The 20,195-nt window shown below is 39.4% G+C and overlaps 1 protein-coding gene across 7 annotated transcripts in view; it reads right to left on the bottom strand.

Moving 5' to 3' along the window:
• Positions 1–20,195, bottom strand: part of PATJ (PATJ crumbs cell polarity complex component) — a 356,331-nt gene that overhangs the window by 283,051 nt on the left and 53,085 nt on the right. For 6 of the 7 annotated variants that reach the window (XM_060022954.1, XM_060022983.1, XM_060023011.1 and 3 more), the window contains exons 12-14: positions 19,268–19,411; positions 15,748–15,824; positions 13,656–13,712 (exon numbers count right to left, since the gene is read on the bottom strand). In XM_060022954.1, the coding sequence (XP_059878937.1) occupies positions 13,656–13,712; positions 15,748–15,824; positions 19,268–19,411 (278 nt within the window). The remainder of the gene's footprint in view (positions 1–13,655; positions 13,713–15,747; positions 15,825–19,267; positions 19,412–20,195) is intronic. The other variant, XM_060022992.1, reaches the window with a different exon arrangement.

Below are 20,195 nucleotides of genomic sequence, written 5' to 3'. Positions count from 1 at the left end.
TCCGGGAAGATCCCACATGCCGTGGAGTGGCTGGGCCCGTGAGCTATGGCCACTTAGCCTGTGCGTCTGGAGCCTGTGCTCCGCAACGGGAGAGGCCACAACAGTGAGAGGTCTGCGTACCGCAAAAAACTAAAAAAAAAATAAAACACACATTACACACTCCGTTGTACAGAAATATCTTGAAGGATCGCTTCAGCTACCTAACACCAAGGTCAAGCATCAGTTGTCATTTTTTCATTTCAGATATCATTGATGTTACCTGTCTGGCCCATGTGATACTTGAGCTTTTTTAACATCTTTATTGGAATATAATTGCTTTACAATGGTGTGTTAGTTGCTACTGTATAACGAAGTGCATCAGCTATACGTATACATATATCCCCATGTCTCCTCCCTCTTGCGTCTCCCTCCCACCCTCCCTATCCCACCCCTCTAGGTGGTCACAAATCACCCAGCTGATCTCCCTGTGCCATGCGGCTGCTTCCCACTCGCTGTCTATTTTACATTTGAGAGTGTATATTATGCCCATGCCACTCTCTCACTTCGTCCCAGCTTACCCTTCCCCCTTCCTGTGTCTTCAAGTCCATTCTCTATGTCTGCATCTTTATTCCTGTCCTATCCCTAGGTTCCTCAGAATCTTTTTTTTTTCTTTTAGATTCCATACATATGTGTTACCATACGGTATTTGTTCTTTTTCTGACTTACTTCACTCTGTATAACAGTCTCTAGGTCCATCCACCACACTACAAATAATTCAATTTAGTTTCTTTTTATGGCTGAGTAATATTCCATTGTATATATGTGCCATATCCTTTTATCCATTCATCTGTCGATGGACACCTAGGTTGCTTCCATGTCCTGGATAATGTAAATAGTGCTGCAATGAACACTGTGTTACATAACTCTTTTTGAATTATGGTTTTCTCAGGGTATATGCCCGGTAGTGGGAATGCTGAGTCATATGGTAGCTCTATTTTTAGTTTCTTAAGGAACCTCCATACTGTTCTCCACAGTGACTATAGCAATTTACATTCCCACCAACAGTGCAAGAGGATTCCCCCACACCCTCTCCAGCATTTACTGTTTGTATATTTCTTGATGATACCCATTCTGACTGGTGTGAGGTGATACCTCATTCTTTTTTTGAATTTATTTAATTTATTCATTTTTTGCTGCATCGGGTCTTCACTGCTTCACGCAGGCTTTCTCTAGTTGCAGCGAGCGGGGTCTACTCTTCGTTGCAGTGCATGGGCTTCTCACTGCTGTGGCTTCTCTTGTTGCAGATCACGGGTTCTAGGTGCACGGGCTTCAGTAGTTCTGGCATGCCGGCTCAGCAGTTGTGGCTCGCAGGCTCTAGAGCACAGGCTCAGTAGTTGTGGTGAACGGGCTTAGTTGATCCGAGGCATGTGGGATCTTCCCAGACCAGGGCTCGAACCTGTTTCCCCTGGATTGGCAGGCAGATTCTTAACCACTGCTCCACCAGGGAAGCTCGAGGTGATACCTCATTGTACTTTTGATTTGCATTTCTCTAGTGATTAGTGATGTTGAGCACCTTTTCATGTGTTTGTTGACAATCTGTATATCTTCTTTGGAGAAATGTCTATTTAGGTCTTCTGCCCATTTTTGGATTGGGTTGTTTGTTTCTTTGATATTGAGCTGCATGAGCTGCTTGTATATTTTAGAGACTAATACTTTGTCAGTGGCTCTGTTTGCAAGTATTTTCTCTCATTCTGAGGGCTGCTTTTCATCTTGTTTATGGTTTACTTTGCTATGCAAAAACTTTTAAGTTTCATTAGGTCCCATTTGTTTATTTTTGTTTTTACTTCCACTTCTCTAGGAGGTGGGTCAAAAAGGATCTTGCTGTGATTTATGTCATAGAGTGTTCTGCCTATGTTTTCCGCTAAGAGTTTTATAGTCTCTGGCCTTACATTTAGGTCTTTAATCCATTTTGAGTTTACTTTTGTGTATGGTGTTCTAATTTCATTCTTTTACATGGAGCTGTCCAGTTTTCCCAGCACCACTTATTGAAGAGGCTGTCTTTTCTCCATTGTATATTCTTGCCTCCTTTCTCAAAGATTAGGTAACCATAGGTGCATGCATTTATCTATGGGCTTTCTATCCTGTTCCACTGACCTATAGTTCTGTTTTTATGCCAATACCATACTGTCTTAATTACTATAGCTTTGTAGTATAGTCTGAAGTCAGGGAGCCTGATTCCTCCAGCTCCAATTTCCTTTCTCAAGATTGCTTTGGCTATTCGGGGTCTTTTGGGTCTGTCTCCATACAAACTGGGCAATTTTTTTGTTCTAATTCTGCGAAAAATGCCATTGGTAGTTTGATAGGGATTGCATTGAATCTGTAGATTGCTTTGGGTAGTACAGTCATTTTTACAATGTTCATTCTTCCAATCCAAGAACATGGTATATCGTTCCACCTGTTTGTATCATCTTTAATTCTTTCATCACTGTCTTATAGTTTTCGGCATACAGGTCTTTTGTCTCCTTAGATAGGTTTATTCCTAGGTATTTTATTCCTTTTGTTGCAATGGTAAATGGGAGTGTTTCCTTAATTTCTTTTTCAGATTTTTCAACATGAGTGTATAGGAATGCAAGAGATTTCTGTGCATTACTTTTGTATCCTGCTACTTTACCAAATTCATTGTTCAGCTCTAGTAGTTTTCTGGTAGCATCTTTAGGATTCTCTATGTATAGTGTCATGTCATCTGCAAACAGTGACAGTTTTACTTCTTCTTTCCCTGCTTGCATTCCTTTTATTTCTTTTCTTCTCTGATTGCTGTGGATAAAACTTCCAAATCTATCTTGCGTAACAGTGGTGAGAGTGGGCAACCTTGTCTTGTTCCTGATCTTACTGGAAATGATTTCAGTTTTTCACCATTGAGAATGATGTTGGCTGTGGGTTTCTCACATATGGCCTTTATTATGTTGAGGTAAGTTCCCTCTATGTCTACTTTCTGGAGGGTTTTTATCATACATGGTGTTGAATTTTGTCAAAAGCTTTTTCTGCATCTATTGAGATGATCATATGCTTTTTCTCCTTCAGTTTGTTAATATGGTGTATCACATTGATTGATTTGCATATATTGAAGAATCCTTGCATTCCTGGGATAAACCCCATTTGATCATGGTGTATGATCCTTTTAATGTGCTGTTGGATTCTGTTTGCTAGTATTTTGTTGAGGATTTTTGCATCTATGTTCATCAGAGATAGTGGCCTGTAGTTTTCTTTTTTTGTGACATCTTTGTCTGGTTTTGGTATCAGGGTGATGATGGCCTCGTAGGTTGAGTTTGGGAGTGTTCCTCCCTCTGCTATATTTTGGAAGAGTTTGAGAAGGATAGGTGTCAGCTCTTCTGTAAATGTTTGATAGAATTTGCCTGTGAAGCCATCTGGTCCTGGGCTTTTGTTTGTTGGAAGATTTTTAATCCCAGTTTCAATTTCAGTGCTTGTGATTGGTCTGTTTATATTTTCTATGTCTTCCTGGTTCAGCCTCAGAAGGTTGTGCTTTCCTAAGAATTTGTCCATTTCTTCCTGGTTGTCCAATAAGCATGTAGTTGCTTGTAGTAATGACTCATGATCTTTTGTATTTCTGCAGTGTCACTTGTTACTTCTCCTTTTTCATTTCTAATTCTATTGAGTTGAGTCTTCTCCCTTTTCTTCTTGATGAGTCTGGCTAATGGTTTATCAATTTTGTTTATCTTCTCAAAGAATCAGCTTTTAGTTTTATTGATCTTTGCTATCGTTTCCTTCATTTATTTTTCATTTATTTCTGATCTGATCTTTATGAATTCTTCTGTTAACTTTGGGATTTTTTGTTGTTCTTTCTCAACTTGCTTTAGGTGTAAGGTTAGGTTGTTTGTTTGAGATGTTTCTTGTTTCTTGAGGTAGGACTGTATTGCTATAAACTTCCCTCTTAGAACTGCTTTTGGTCCATCCCATAGGTTTTGGGTCGTTGTGTTTTCATTGTCATTTGTTTCTAGGTATTTTTTTGTTTCCTCTTTGATTTCTTCAGTGATCTCTTGGTTATTAGTGCATTATTTAACCTCCATGTGTTTGTATTTTTTTACAGTGTTTCTCCTGTAATTGATATCTAGTCTCACAGCATTGTGGTCGGAACAAATACTTGATACAATTTCAATTATCTTAAATTTACCAAAGCTTAAAAAAAAAAAAAGAAAAAAAAATTTACCAAAGCTTGATTTGTGACCCAAGATATGGTCTATCCTGGAGAATGTTCCATGAGCACTTGTGAAGAAAGTGTGTTCTGTTGGTTTTGGATGGAATGTCATTTAAATATCAATTAAGTCCATCTGTTTAATGTGTCATTTAAAGCTTGTGTTTCCTTATTTATTTTCATTTTGGATGATCTGTCCATTGGTGAAAGTGGGGTGTTAAAGTCCCCTACTATGATTGTTACTGTCAATTTCCCCTTTTATGGCTTTTAGCATCTACCTTATATATTGAGGTACTCCTATGTTGGGTGCATAAATATTTACAATTGTTATATCTTCCTCTTGGATTAATCCCTTGATCATTATGTAGTGTCCTTCTTTGTCTCTTGTAATAGACTTTATTTTAAAGTCTATTTTGTCTGATATGAGACTTGCTACTCCAGCTTTCTTTTGATTTCCATTTGCATGGAATATCTTTTTCCATCCCCTCACTTTCAGTCTGTATGTGTCCCTAGGTCTGAAGTGGGTCTCCTGCAGACAGCATATATACGGGTCTTATTTTTGTATCCATTCAGTCAGTCTATGTCTTTTGGTTGGAGCATTTAATCCATTTACACTTAAGGTAGTTATCAATATGTATGTTCATATTACCATTTGCTTAATTGTTTCGGGTGTGTTTTTCCTTCTCTTGTGTTTCCTGCCTAGAGAAGTTCCTTTAGCATTTGTTGTAAAGCTGGTTTAGTGGTGCTGAATTCTCTTAGCTTTTCCTTGTCTGTAAAGGTTTTAATTTCTCTGTCGAATCTGAATGAGATCCTTGCCGGATAGAGTAATCTTGGTTGTAGGTTTTTCACTTTCATCACTTTAAATATGTCCTGCCACTCCCTTCTGGCTTGCAGAGTTTCTGCTGAAAGATCAGCTGTTAACCTTACGGGGATTCCCTTGTATGTTATTTTTTTGCTTTTCCCTTGCTGCTTTTAATATTTTTTCTTTGTATTTAATTTTTGATAGTTTGATTAATACGTGTCTTGGCATGTTTCCCCTTGGATTTATCCTGTATGGGACTCTCTGAGCTTCCTGGACTTGATTGACTATTTCCTCTCCCATATCAGGGAAGTTTTCAATTATAATCTCTTCAAATATTTTCTCAGTCCTTTTTTTTTCTCTTCTTCTTCTGGGACTCCTATAGTTCGAATGTGGGTGCTTTTAATGTTGTCCCTGAGTTCTCTAAGATTGTTCTCAATTCTTTTCATTCTTTTTTCTTTATTCTGCTCTGCGGTTGCTATTTCCACTATTTTATCTTCCAGGTCACTTATCCGTTCTTCCGCCTCAGGTATTCTGCTATTGATTCCTTCTAGAGAATTTTTAATTTCATTATTGTGTTGTTCATCATTGTTTGTTTGCTCTTTAGTTCTTCTAGGTCCTTGTTAAACATTTCTTGTGTTTTCTCCATTCTATTTCCAAGATTTTGGATCATCTTTACTATGATTACTCTGAATTCTTTTTCAGGTAGACTGCCTATTTCCTCTTCATTTGTTTGGTCTGGTAGGTTTTTACCTTGTTCCTTCATCTGCTGTTTGTTTCTCTGTCTTCTCATTTTGCTTGAGTTACTGTATCTGGGGTCTCCTTTTCACAGGCTGCAGGTTCATAGTTCCTATTGTTTTTGGTGTCTGCCCTCAGTGGGTAAGGTTGGTTCACTGGGTGTGTAGGCTTCCTGGTGGAGAGGACTGGTGCCTGTGTTCTGGATGAGGCTGGATCTTGTCTTTCTGGTGGGCAGGACCACGGCCAGTGGTGTGTTTTGGAGTGTCTGTGAACTTACTATGATTTTAGGCAGCCTCTCTGCTAATGGGTGGGGTTGTGTTCCTGTCTTGCTAGTTGTTTGGCATAGCGTGTCCAGCACTGTGGCTTGCTGGTCATTGAGAGGAGCTAGGTCTTAGCATTGAGATGGAGATCTCTGGGTGAGCTTTCACCATGTGATATTATGTGAGGCTGGGAAGTCTCTGGTGGAGCAATGTCCTGAACTGAGCTCTCCCACCTTAGAGGCTCAGGCCTGACACCTGGCTGGAGCACCAAGATCCTGTCAGCCACACCGCATGGGAGATGTTCACAAATTTTAGGAGTCAACCTGAGAATGAGGAGAAAAGGAATGGAGAGAGCTGGGTATGATAACAACAGTCCTTTAAGAGAAGCTGACGCAAGCCTCTAGCATCATCACAGAAGTATAGCACTGCAAGGATTACTGAAGCAGAGGCACTTTACAAACCTGTTGCATAATCCTCAGGTTTATCTGAGTACAGCATTTTCATTTTCTCATTCTTCCCATTAAAATTCTATCCTCTTCATTCACAAAGGTGGGCATTATCTCCAACAAATGAAAAATAATAACAACTTTTGAGATCACTTCAGGTCTCTTGTTTCTACACAGAAGCATCTTCAGGTATTGCTAAGGAAACATCCTTGTACAGTCCTTTTCCGTGGGGCTCTGAGACAGTCTTCTTTGTGCGATTCTCAATCTTTGGCAGGTGGCTGATGAAAGAGCCTTCAGGCAGAAATCAGAATAAACTACCTTAAGGTTCAAGACATCACACCCCTGCACAGCCGTTGGACCAGAGCTCCATTCCACAAACTGGCCAGGCCTCTGGAGCTAGGCACCGCTTCACTGTGACTCTGAGCAGGGCAGGTAGGGGGACTGGTGTCACACTGAGGAGGTTTGGGGTTTGCTTGATAGGTGACGTGAGCCACACTCGTCACAGAGAACTCTGAGACCCCAGGATGTGGGCAGCGACAGCAGCCCTGACTTTCTCTTTCCAGGATTCCCCTGCCGGCTCCCTGAGAGCTCCTTAGATCCCTACTTGAGCTTCTGACACCTAACCTAACACTTTGCACTTATGACTCTTTCTCTACCTTTGCTCATTGTATTTCCTCCACCTGGAATATCCACTGTTCTTATTTCTCCAATAAGAGTATATAGTTCATCCTCCCAATAAGCCTCCTTCATCTGTCTTGAGGAAGGAACCGCTCCCTCCTTGAATACAGTTGACCATTTATAATTCAGGGTTAGAGGCACTGACCCTCCACAGTCAAAAATCTGGGTATAACTTATAGTCAGCCCTCCATATCTGAGGTTCCTCCGTATCTGAGGATGGTGTAGTACTGTAGTATTTACTACTGAAAAAAATCTGTGTATAAGTGCACCCATGCAGTCCAAACCCATGTTGTTCAAGGGTCAACTGTACATATAAGGCATGTTAGCAATACCAGAACAGTAATTCTCAATGAAGCGAGGCAAGGAAGCAACCACAGTTTCCTTTAGAGACCTCACCCCAAACCTACAAAATCAGAATATTAGTCAGGAGGAACAAAATAGGGCCTGTGTATTTTGAAAAGGCTCCTCTGATATTTCTGAAAAGCCATCTGCCCTAGTGGATAACCACTGTCACTACAGTTATTTGATTCTGTATCTTATGTTCTCCACTCAAAAGAGAGACCAGAAAAGTATAAAATTATACACTGAAGAATTGGTGACTGTGGTTGGTTGCCACTGGGGAGGAGAACAAAGGGACTGGGGTGGGAGGGAAACTTATTTTTTGCAGTACTTCCTTTTGTAACTTTTAAATTTTGTGTCTTGTCCATGTATTATCTATTCAAAAGGAATAAAAACATAAAGAATGGCACAGACTTAAGAGTCAGATAACCCTGATTTGCTTCCTAAATTTTGTCACTTACTAGCTGTGTATGATCTTGGGCAAGTCACTTTAGCTACCTGACACTCAGTTTTCACATATTAAAAATGGAGAGTTGGAAGTAGCTGCTGACCAATAGGGTTATTGTGGGAAATAAAGGAGAAAATGTCTTTAACGCAAAGCACTGACCCTGGTCGCTGAGTGGGGGCCCAGTACATCCCACTGCCTTCACAATTCTACTTGCTGAAACAGAGTGAGAGGCGAACTCACATCTTAATGCCCTTTGGCTCAGAGAATGTAATTAAGGAAGGAAATAAAGTGAAATTTGTCAGTCTGTCTTGTCAAAACCAGAGAACAGGGCCTGGTCTTTTGTTTCCCACACCACAGATCTTACTAATGCTCTTCATATTACAGTTGACGGCCAGCAGAAAGGTCACTGGCATGAGCACAATGCTTCTCCCTCATAGTGTCTTGGTTATCTTAACAGTAAACACTTGCCAAGAAAGCCACCCCTCAAAGTGCAAGTCTCCCCAGATGCGGGGAAACTTCTTGTGTCATGATTAACAGCTTCCTAGAAGCAGTGCAGCTGATGTTCAAACCACTGTAAATTGCTTTCACCTCTCTCTTTCCGTACAACTGCATCCACCTCAAAAGAAAATCTTGTCTATTAACACTGGCTTGTCATATAGGAAGATGCTTCTTGAATCAGCATCTCTTCAAGAGAAGCGGCTATGAGGTGGGAACTGGAGTGACCAACTAGAGACAGTTAAATCCTTAGAAACACCAGCTATAGCTGTGAAACATGATTTTCCTAATCAGAAATGTGTCGGGACAGAGGAAAAAGCTACAGCCTTGGGACTTCCCTGGTGGTGCAGTGGTTAAGACTCCACGCTCCCAATGCTGGGGGCCCGGGTTTGATCCCTGGTCAGGGAACTAGATCCCACGTGCATGCCGCAACCAAGGAGCCCAGAAGCCACAGCTAAGACCTGGCACAACCAAATAGATAAATATTTTAAGGCAAACAAACAAACAAAAACCCTACATCCTTGACCTCAGAGCATGACACTACCCTGCTTAGAACCTTCCACCAGTATTACCTGGCACTGAGAATAAAACCCAGGCTTACCAGCATGGATCTCGAGGCCCTATAAGCACCTGGTCTTCCTCACCTAACAACATCCTACTCCTCATTTAGTTTGACTGAGACACTCTGAACAAACAACTTCCATTCCTCCCACAGGACAGCTCTTTTCCACCTGTACCTGCCATTCACCACATTCTTACCCTTCAAGCCTAAACTCGGAAAGGCTTTCCCCAGCTCTCTCTCTAAGGTGCCCCCCAGTTATATTCTCATCACCCTGTTTATGCTTCTTGAATCATCATCACTTCTTACAAGCACTTCTTTGCATCACTTTTTACAGTTTATAACTATCTTCTCAGGTTATTTTTTACTTGTTTATTATCATGCCCTGACCAAAGCCCAGAACCCAGACTCTAGGAGAGCAAGGACCTTTTCTATTTTGCTTCCCACAGTTGGTAGCGCAGTGTCTGGCGTAGAGTAGGAGCTCTGTAAATATTTCAGGAAGGAAAGAAAGCTCTCTAATCTGCAAGCTGCCTCTGCTACTGTCCAGTTGTGTAATTTAAGGTGATTCATTCGACCTATGCACACTTCAGCATCCTCACGTGTGAAATGGGTTTGGACAGGCCAGTCTTCTTTACATATTGTAGGGAGAAATTAGAAGCTACTGAATTAAGAACTAAACTTCCAATTTTAAGAGGATTTTTAAAAATTATAGTTCATCAAAATAATCAATCTGTGCAGTCCAGTGGTTAGGACTCGGCACTTTCACTGCCATGACCCGGGTTCAATCCCTGGTTGGGGAACTAAGATCCCACAAGCTGCACAGCATGGCTCAAAAAACAACAACAACAAATCAATCTGTGGACATTTGTAATTAAGAAATCAATGTACAAAAGAGTAAATATGGGGCTTCCCTGGTGGCGCAGTGGTTGAGAGTCCGCCTGCTGATGCAGGGGACACGGGTTCATGCCCCAGTCCGGGAAGATCCCACATGCCATGGAGCAGCTGGGCCCATGAGCCATGGCCGCTGAGCCTGCGTGTCCGGAGCCTGTGCTCCAAAACAGGAGAGGCCACAACAGTGAGAGGCCTGCGTACCGCAAAAAAAAAAAAAAGAGTAAATAAGTGTGATAATTTTACATAGAAAAAGCATACATCCCTTCTCTGACATGTATGTTACACAAAAGAATGGGTATACCAACTACAGATATGTAAACATATACAGGCAACAACTAAATATGAAAAGAGAATAGTGCAATCATGGCTGACTCTTCTAGTGTAAAAAATTAAAAAAAAAACTTTTGCTACAACAAAATTTCAATTAAATGTTTTAAAATAGCTTTTTTTTTTTAAAGGAGCCTTTAGAAGGTCAGAGACTAAAAGAACTAGAAGTATACAACTGGGAAACAAAACCACCATTTATCAAACGGTTCTTACATGTTGGCACTGAGCTATATTAATTAGGGCATGTATTAAATATATTTATATTTAACCTTCTACAACATAGGTACTATTGTTCCTATTATGTAGAAGAAAAATTAGGCTGCTTATTTCACCTCCTAAAGTACTTCCTCAAATGTTACCTTCTTAAGGAGGCTTTTCCTGGTCAACCTATCTAAAATTGCAAACCCACACTCTCTCCTGAATTCCTTATCCATTTTCCCTGCATGGCACACATCATCTGTACTACAGAAATTACGACTTATTTTGTATCTCTCCCTACCAAAATGTAAGTTCTACAGGACTGCGATTTTTTTTTTCCTGTTCTCTTCTGAAACCCCAGCACCCAGTAGAGGACTTGGCACTGAGTAGATATCAATAAGTAATTGATGAATGAATGAACAGTTGAATGTACTGGTGAGGTGGTTCTGAAAGTCTGTTTGACTCGAAGACTTTCCACATCATTACACCAGTGTAACTGAGTACAAGTAGACATAATTCATAGAAGCTGATCAGGAAGAAGATAAAGTTAGACTGGTGGCAAGGAACTAGGGATGAAGGTGAAAGAGAACATGTTCTGCCTGGAGAAAAACAATGATATTCTTTAAGATGTACCGTGTGGGGTTATGATCCTTTTTTCTCATTATAGAATCTGATGATACAGGGTCTTACGGCTTTGAACATGTAAGGACAACTAAAGCTGAACTGCATGATGAACTGAGCCTGAGCAAGGGCATGTTTTCCTCCAAGGACGTCTCTGGAGTTCTAACGGGCAAGGAGGCTAAAAGTTCCTCAGGAAACCTCTGAAGAGCTAAGCAAAGATTTCTACAGTCCCAAAGTACTAAGAGAGAATTGGAGTTCAGGTCCCACCAGGGAGAAGGGATTGGTAAACACCGCAGGCTCACTGGAATACCTGGAAGGCCATGTGTTAGGAGCAAAGGCAACAAGACAGTCTGAACCTTACCCGAAAGGTACCTCTGCCTCGCCTCAGAGATGATCGCCCACCTGTACCCCCCCCCCCCACACACACACAGAGTATCTCCTTATTAGAAGAAACAGTGACTCTTCTGGATGGAGAAGACATCACCTGATGCCTTTCGTAGCTGGCGTACATAATATCGAACATTCAGTCAAATTATGGCATGACGAGATATACAACCAAATAACTATAACGAGAGAAAAACATCAAACCACAGAAACACATCTAAAGTTGATCCACATATTGGAATTAATTATTTTAAGTCCTTATAAGCTATGGTTCATATGTTCAAGAAATAGAGAAAAAGATGGCAACTACAGATTTTTTAAAATTGAGAACTCCTCCAAAAGAATTATGATCTAAAAAGGGATAAATTAAATTCTAGAATAGAAAAATATAACAACTAAAATTAAGGACTCAATAGACGGGCAGATTAGGCACAGGAAATTCAGTTAAGTGGAAGACTGGTAAATAGAAAATATCTACTATCTAAGAGTTTAGTGTAAATTAAAGAACAATTTTCAGGAAAAGCATCATTGGTTTTTATGAATGACAGTAAAAATATTAACAATATCCTATGTGCTTGCAACTACTCTAGGCACATTAAATTTAATTCCTATACAACCCATGAGATAGGTACTAATCTATTAATATCTTCCTTTTACAGACAACAAAACTGAAACATAGAGTCTAGATAATTTTACAAGCTAGTAAATGGATAAGCCAGAATCTGAACCCAGGCAGTTTGACGCCAGAGTCCATGTCACCAGTAAACTATACTGCGGTAATTAATAACATGTGAAGTTTGATGAGGGATTTATATTTCTTACTCTTATTTTGAATTAAACTCCTCTCAACAAATTTAGATGGAATTAGTAATCAGTGACTAATCTAACCTAAATATGATATTGTAAATAGTTTTAAGTACAAGCTGTGCGTGTTCCTTCATATTGCACATCTGAGGAAAGCCTGGTCAGTTGGCCCACACAGCCCAGCAAGGAAGTGACTCCAAATGCAGGCTAGCTTACAAGGAAAGAAATACTCCCCACAGCATCGGCTGTGAAAATTCCAACCTAAAAATAACAGCACATGTAACATAAAATTTTAGAAGGAAAATATTCATCACAAATACCCAAAGAAGGAAATGGTAGAACTATCTAAAGAGAGGACTTCTTACCAAACCCACATGGGACACAGAAAACTCATTCTGAATACTGCATATGACAGCAGAGTTTAAGCTGGGCTTAGCTCATATACCTCAGGTGGGATTACGGTATAATTTCTGAAACTATTCGGACACGAAAACCTTTCCTTTCTCATCATTTATTGAGAAAGCCACCTGGAAGGCTTCTCTAAGTTTCAATTACCCTGGCCTTTGATTATCCAGAGTGGGGACTATGAAATTAATTTGCAGTGAGAGGTCACTAAAAATGTTAGGAAAAACTGTAAAAGTTACCTTCTGGCATTTTGCCATTAGAAATAAAGGTCTCAATACAAAATTTTTTAAGTCCAAGAAAAAGCATTGCCTATCTCAAAAGATAAGCCACTTTTTTTGTTCTTAAACATCTGGACCGGGAAGATTTTTTTTTTTAAGTCTATATCATGGTCTTGAATTTTAGGAAACATTTTAAAAGGACTTACAATATCTGAAAAGCTAACATGCTCTGCACAAGGCCGCTCTGCATACTACCTTTAAGGTTGGCAAAGCAGTCACACCAGGGATTTTGGCTTCTGGAAGTGGCCCACGTTCTTCCCAGGCATATCTAACCATCACGTTTCATAACAGTCAGAACCTACTACATTTCCAGAAAACCTCTAAAACTAAATTCTGAAAACTTTAGATCATAGCACTAATCTAGCTTCTTTGACAAGAACTTAGAGAAAGTTCTTCAAACAACAAAAAACTGGCAACAGTTTAAAAAACAGGGACTTCCCTGGTGGCGCAGTGGTTAAGGATCCGCCTGCCAATGCAGGGGACACGGCTTGGGGCCCTGGTCCGGGAAGATACCACGTGCTTCAGAGCAACTAAGCCCATGTGCCACAACTACTGAGCCTGTTCTCTAGAGCCCATGAGCTACAACTACTGAGCTCAGGTGCCACAACGACTGAAGCCCGTGCGCCTAGAGCCCGTGCTCCACAGCAAGAAAAGCCACCGCAATCAGAAGCATGCGCAGCACAAGGAAGACTAGCCCCCGCTCGCTGCAACTAGAGAAGCCCGCGTGCAGCAACAAAGACCCAACGCAGCCAAAAATAAATAAATAAATTTATAAAAAATAAAAAATAATGCTTACCTTTGAATACTTCTGTAACTCAGCATCGTCTGCAATCTGTGTGTCCAAAGTAGCAATCTAAATTCACAAGAAAGAATATTTCCAATATTTGTAAAAGCATAACTTTATTTCTTCCTAGGCTTTCTGAAAAAAATCTGTATAAAACCTATACGTTGATAACTCCATCTAAACTCTTTTCCACGTTTCTGAAATCCATAACACATAATGTAAAATTTCAGAGTATATTCGCTTTTGTGTTGTTATTGTTCTCCACAGCAATCTTTTTTCATAAATTATGCAAAAGTTGAACTAGAAGATGATGGACAAATACATGTACTATTTTTAAAAATCCATAGCCCCTAAAATTTTAATATAATCCTCCATTGTATTAAAGCCATAAAAATTTTATTCTTTTGACAAAACCAAGAGTATGGTCATTTTTACTTCTAAACCCCGGCCTTGAAACAAACTTTTCAAGGTCAGAAAAATCAGAGAAGTTTGGAAAAACTGAAGCATCTGACTTTCTACAGCAAGCTCAAACCATTTCCCTAGGAGAAAGAGCTGGCAAGGACACAAACAAAAGACCTGGACTGGTGGAAAGATCCTGGAATACTGAAAGCTTTTAATCCTGGCCTAAAACTATTGTTCTGAGCTTCAATGGTGAACACCCACAGAAGTGAATTCCGTGCAAGCAAAATACTGCACTGATGATTTGCATCTGTAAGTTGTTAATAGAATATGGTGCATCTGGAGGGAGGGGATAAGTTAAACAGTGGTCCAACTAAGGCTTCTAAAAGTACTGCACTTCAGATAAGTAGATTCTGGAAGAAAATAAAGTAAGAAACACTGGAGCACATGCATGAATGTATATACGCATATTTGCATGTATGCATTCATTCATCCGTCTTGCCTGGCTTCTCCTTTCGTCGCCTCATCCCTCAGAACATGTTACAACTCTTAATGAATAAACTGTCACTTTAAATTTCCAACTTCAAATTCTGTCTCCTCTTTCTAGCCCCTCTGTTATGACCTCACCACATGATAAATAAAATTTGGAAAGGTGGTTATAAAGAGGATAAATTTTTAACCGAAAAGAGATCATCGCAAAACTGACCATTTAAAAATACTGGTACACCAAACTACTTTAAATATCAACCACTCAGGATAGCAGAAAAGGTCACTTGCTAGGTGATAACCTAATGAAAAAACAGCTTTGAAATCTATGAAGTAAAGAAGCAGCAGTTCATGAGGACCGACATGCAAGTACAAAACAAGTAAGAAGAGGAAGTATGCACTGTTTTGACTCATCTTAATGACACTGGAAAATGTCTAACAATAGATAGTGGCTAGAAGAGAAAAAAAAAAATCTCCAACCAGCCAACAAGTACTAATGACAAACATATGTAAGAAAACGTGAAAGACAAAAGAAATTTAATAGAATACTTTATTACTAACACATTTAGTGAACACTGTAGAGGCTTTTCTAAGTGCAGCTTTCTGTTTTCATGCGGATTCATATGGGGAAATGTAATCAATCCCTTACTCAGTGAATCTAATAACAGGTGAAAGGAAGCCTAATGGACCACTGGCATATAAACTTATAACTAACCTAAATTACTTCCTGTTCTCCCAAATACATTTGATAAGCATTCTTTCATTTTTCTCATAAAACTGTAAGATTCTTCGTGAAACACAGGACTAATATCCACAACCCTTTCAGTGTATAATAAAACAAACAGATCATAAAAGCAATCATAAAAATGCCAGCAATTTTAAGCAGCTGATACAGGTTATAAATTTAAAGGCAAGTCCTTTCTCTCCTAACATTTTTCTGCCTATTGTTGACTTAAATTGTTTCCACATGAACTGAGTGTCTGCTAATTGTAACTGAAACTTATCTGCAGTCCTTAACTGTCCTTGCAGCTTAAAATGAAAAAAAAAAAAAAAAAAATCAATTAATTGATCCAGTACGGAAGAAACACAGGAGGAAAAAATAAAGGCCGGGCCGGCTATTCTTCGACTCTCCCATTTCTTTCAATTGTAGCATTCAGAGCTACATTTCATTGACATGAGATGAGACATGAGTGTTTTTTATTAAAAGATTTTAACATACCATTACTTCATAATCAGGGCCCAGTAGGTTTTCCCATCTGGATTTCAGCTCATTTTCTAAAGAGGCTGGGACTCCTTCTGGATTAAAAAAATCAATAAACAAAACATTGAAACTACTGTGAGCTAAACACACTAAACTACTAAATTCTTCCATAACAGCACAGCTTCAGTAAGTAAAAGGGAAATAAATAAAAAGGAAAGTGCATTAACTTAGGTCTATTAGGTAAAGTAAATCAGAGGTGACTTGAAAGACTAATGTAGAATGTAAAATTTTACATTTTACTAATGTAAAATGTAAATTTGGTCTGTGACCAAATTATGATGGGGCTTTTGCTGTTAAGGAATATTTTAAAGGGAAGAGGAAATGATGAGTTATAAATGAAATTTGAATTATATAGTTTGTATACAAACATCCTGTGGCTTACAAGTAAAATGCATCTGGCTTTGGTTTATGCTATGTTAGGACAAACAAGGATTTAAGGTGAATGTTAATCACTTCAGAGTAGTACCTTCCACTCATCCACAGGAAAAGTAAAAACTTATCAAAATATCTTTACTATAAACAAGGCATATCAACATGACCCAATCAAATTTTCACTTGGGCAGATATAAAAGCTTTTCTGGTTTAATTCAACCAGTGAGTTGCATGAGCTTTAATACAATAGAAATTTTGTTTTACTTGGGTCTTTTGTGGCTACGTGGTTATCTTTTTTTTTTTTTTTTTTACTTTTTGCGGTACGAGGGCCTCTCACTGCTGTGGCCTTTCCCGTTGCAGAGCACAGGCTCCGGACGCACAGGCTCAGCGGCCATGGCTCACGGGCCCAGCCGCTCCGCGGCACGTGGGATCTTCCCGGACCGGGTCACGAACTCACGTCCCCTGCATGGGCAGGCGGACCCTCAACCACTGCGCCACCAGGGAAGCCCTATCATATCTTTATAACTTTCTTACTTAAGGGTAATATTGCCTTTTTTGCATGGGTCAGATGATTTTAAAGAGCACAGACAGATTTTAAGTGTCCTGCCTGTCCTCCGTATGATCTTAGCCAGGAGTCTGTAGTCTGAATGATGCCTAATAGACAAAAATCAAAGTACTAAAACTGTAATTTCAATTTAGATCCACAGTAGCGGCAGAAAATAAACAAACCTCCACCTTTTTTCTTTAAGAAAAACTCAATTTTGTCATGAGATTGGACAAGTCACAAAACACCACAACTGATATAACCACCTGCCTAAAATCAAACATAACTTGCAATATCAGTTTTTTCAAGCCTTCAGCAGACATCTAATCTCAGATGCATATCATGCTTAATTACAGAATACAAATCATTAAGTAAAACAGGCTAACCTCAAAAATCAGAGACGAAGACTAATGAACACTAAAGGACTTAAAATTACTAGATTTACAAAAGCATATCCATAAAGTAACTATATTAACTGATATGCTAGATTACATTTCAAGGATAACTAACTGAAGATCCTATTAAAAACAAAATATCATTCAGGTAGGCTCTGCACCTTTGTTCCTACTCTGTTAACATTTCCGTAAGAAATTACATTAAGAGTTCTATTAAATTTCTTACAGGCAGCAGTTTCCTATGTGGTAGGCTAATTTGAATAAAATTTGCAATGTATTGGTTGAACTGTAAGCTTAAAAACATGATATTTAAAGATATTTTATACACATATAAAATAATGTCGATATTTCACCTACAATTCTTTTGACTATATTTTTACCTTTCAGTCATACAGTGAAATCACAGTCATGAGTTTTAAAGCACAGCACAAAGGCCTAAGTACCAGAGGAAAGAGATTTATTTTAAGCAGCTCAATAAATCCTTGGCTACACAAAATGATCACACACAAAAATGAATGTTATGATGCTCTGAAACGATTATTCCAATGGCAATGAAGGGGAGCAGAATATGCCACCCCCAAATATTGCCACTTTGGCATGTGGATTATTTTCAGCTGAAGGCAATCAAGACCCAGCAGACTCAGGAAAAACTTTCACCTCTTCCTTAACTACCTAAAAGAATTTAGATAGGGAACCTGTACCAGAAAGACAGTTATTACCAGAGATAACTTTTTTATTTGAAAGACCTATCTGCATGGCTGGGCAAACTTCTAATTACCAAACATCTGCTCTTCTTATCCTCCTGTAAATTACTCTCTTCCCCTTGGAAGGCCCAGGCCCCTACCCCATTCCTTAACTCAGGATAGCACAGAAGCTTCAATTGCCCAACTTGCCCTTGGGGCTCATATTTTTATGGGACTCTTACACATAGGAAATTAGTTTTTCTCCTGTGTTAATCTGTCTTATGTCGATTTAATCATTAGACCAGCCAAAAGAACTAGACGAGAAGAAGGGAAAACAGTTCTGCCCCTACAGCAAAAAGAGAGTTAACTTCGTAACATTTCGAAGAATTTGGTCTAACTCTCTAGCTGAAATTATATATACTCAGGGAGAAAAAAAAAAAAAGGTAGTGAAGTTGATCCAAAAAGATCAGATATTTCTAAAAATATTTCTAACTTTAGAATGTATTTGATTTTCACCTGATAGTTCATTGTACATCTCTCTGGGTTCACATGAATTTAAAGAGCAAAAATTAACTGCAATCTACTTGGGTCAAAAAGAACAAGTTAAATTTCCAAACTATAGGAAATTTTAAAACTTGAATGAGGGGTTTACTCCTTCCTTCAGGCCATTCTTTCCCAAGAGAAGGCAATCAAAGCCAAAAGCCAACGTGGACATGGATGAAGTTTTAGTCCATTTCATCCAACTGGCAAGGCTTCCCTGAGTGCCTTTGTATAGGAAACTGTGTGAGACTGTTACTCAACATGCTTACAGAATACAGTCAACTAGAGTAGACAAGGTATCAAAGAACAAAGCACAAGGACAAAGCTGCACATCAATTAAAAAGAAAATTAAACAATAAATATATAGCAACCTGGAAATTTGATAAAATATATAAAAATGTATACATTATTGTTATGGTGAAAAGGAAATACTGCTATATGTATACAGACAGCTGTATATCTATAGCTATATCGATGGTAATAATACAAGCTAAAGTATGCAGTAATTAAAAATGCCGACAAGATTAAAAGTTATCACACTAATAAAATGTATTCAAAATCAACATAATTGGGCTTCCCTGGTGGTGCAGTGGTTGAGAGTCCACCTGCCAATGCAGGGGACATGGGTTCGTGCCCCAGTCCGGGAGGATCCCACATGCCGCGGAGCGGCTGGGCCCGTGAGCCATGGCCGCTGAGCCTGTGCGTCCGGAGCCTGTGCTCCGCAACGGGAGAGGCCACAACAGTGAGAGGCCCGTGTACCGCAAAAAAATCAACATAATTAAACAATGATTAAGCCACAGTATGCTCGATTCTCAACTGCCACAAGTGTTAAGATGTTGATATTAAGAATATCTTATTTTATATCTCTAAAAATGCCTCTAAAATTCCTCATATTATATTAACTATAAAGAGAGAAAGCTTTGAATTGAATGCTTCGTGCCTACCCAGTTTTTCTAAGGCTTGTATATTGTCATTTTTTAGATTATCCATTCTTCCTTCAGTTTCCTCATCTTCACTGAAATTAGTTTCCTTTTCCACTGCTCCAGTCAGAAAGAGGGCTGGTGTTTTTGGTGGTTCTACCACAGTTCCTAAAATAAGAATTGTTAATTTGAATCACTATCAGATGAAGGCCATATTTAAGTAAGCTTATTCCACTCTATTGTCCCATTTCACAACCTCCTTATAAACTCTTCAGGTAACTTACACATATGATTCCTTTAGTTAAAATGCCACTTGTGATAACCACTCAATTCATTAAAAAATACACTTGTAGTATTATTGAAAAGAATAAGGAACTAGGCAATGGGAAGAGAAAAGCAAGGTAAAGTCAATGACAAAGCAGGAGGAGATGCTTTTCAATATAGCCTTGGGGGGTGGGGGGAAGGAGGAGAACACTGGGGGCCATATGTTCTTGCTGCTGTGGTGGGCAGGGAGCAAGATATGCAGAAGAAGCCAGTTCCGTTGCTCTGGGCAATCCTAGGTTCTGGCATGACATCATCATGAGTTTCACAAACAACTCTACATAAGTAACCTTGTGAATGGGAAGAAAAGGGGAGAGTATTCTCCTGGTTGCAGAGTTTCCTTCCTTAGCTAAACTGAGTTAAGTAAGCATTCAATCTCAAGCATGCCAGTCATTATGTATCTCTTAAACACAAGAAAGGTTGAACAACAATCATTTTACGTTATTTTTAAATAACCACATGTAACTTATAAAGTATTCTTATCAAAAATATTGAACCTGGGCTTCCCTGGTGGCGCAGTGGTTGAGAGTCCGCCTGCTGATGCAGGGGACACGGGTTCGTGCCCCGGTCTGGGAAGATCCCACATGCAGCGGAGTGGCTGGGCCCGTGAGCCGTGGCCGCTGGGCCTGCA

The sequence above is a fragment of the Delphinus delphis genome, chromosome 1, assembly GCF_949987515.2.
Source record: "Delphinus delphis chromosome 1, mDelDel1.2, whole genome shotgun sequence".
Classification (NCBI taxonomy): Eukaryota; Metazoa; Chordata; class Mammalia; order Artiodactyla; family Delphinidae; genus Delphinus; species Delphinus delphis.
Note: the sequence above shows the minus strand (reverse complement) of the source record. Positions and strands in the feature narration are given on the sequence as shown.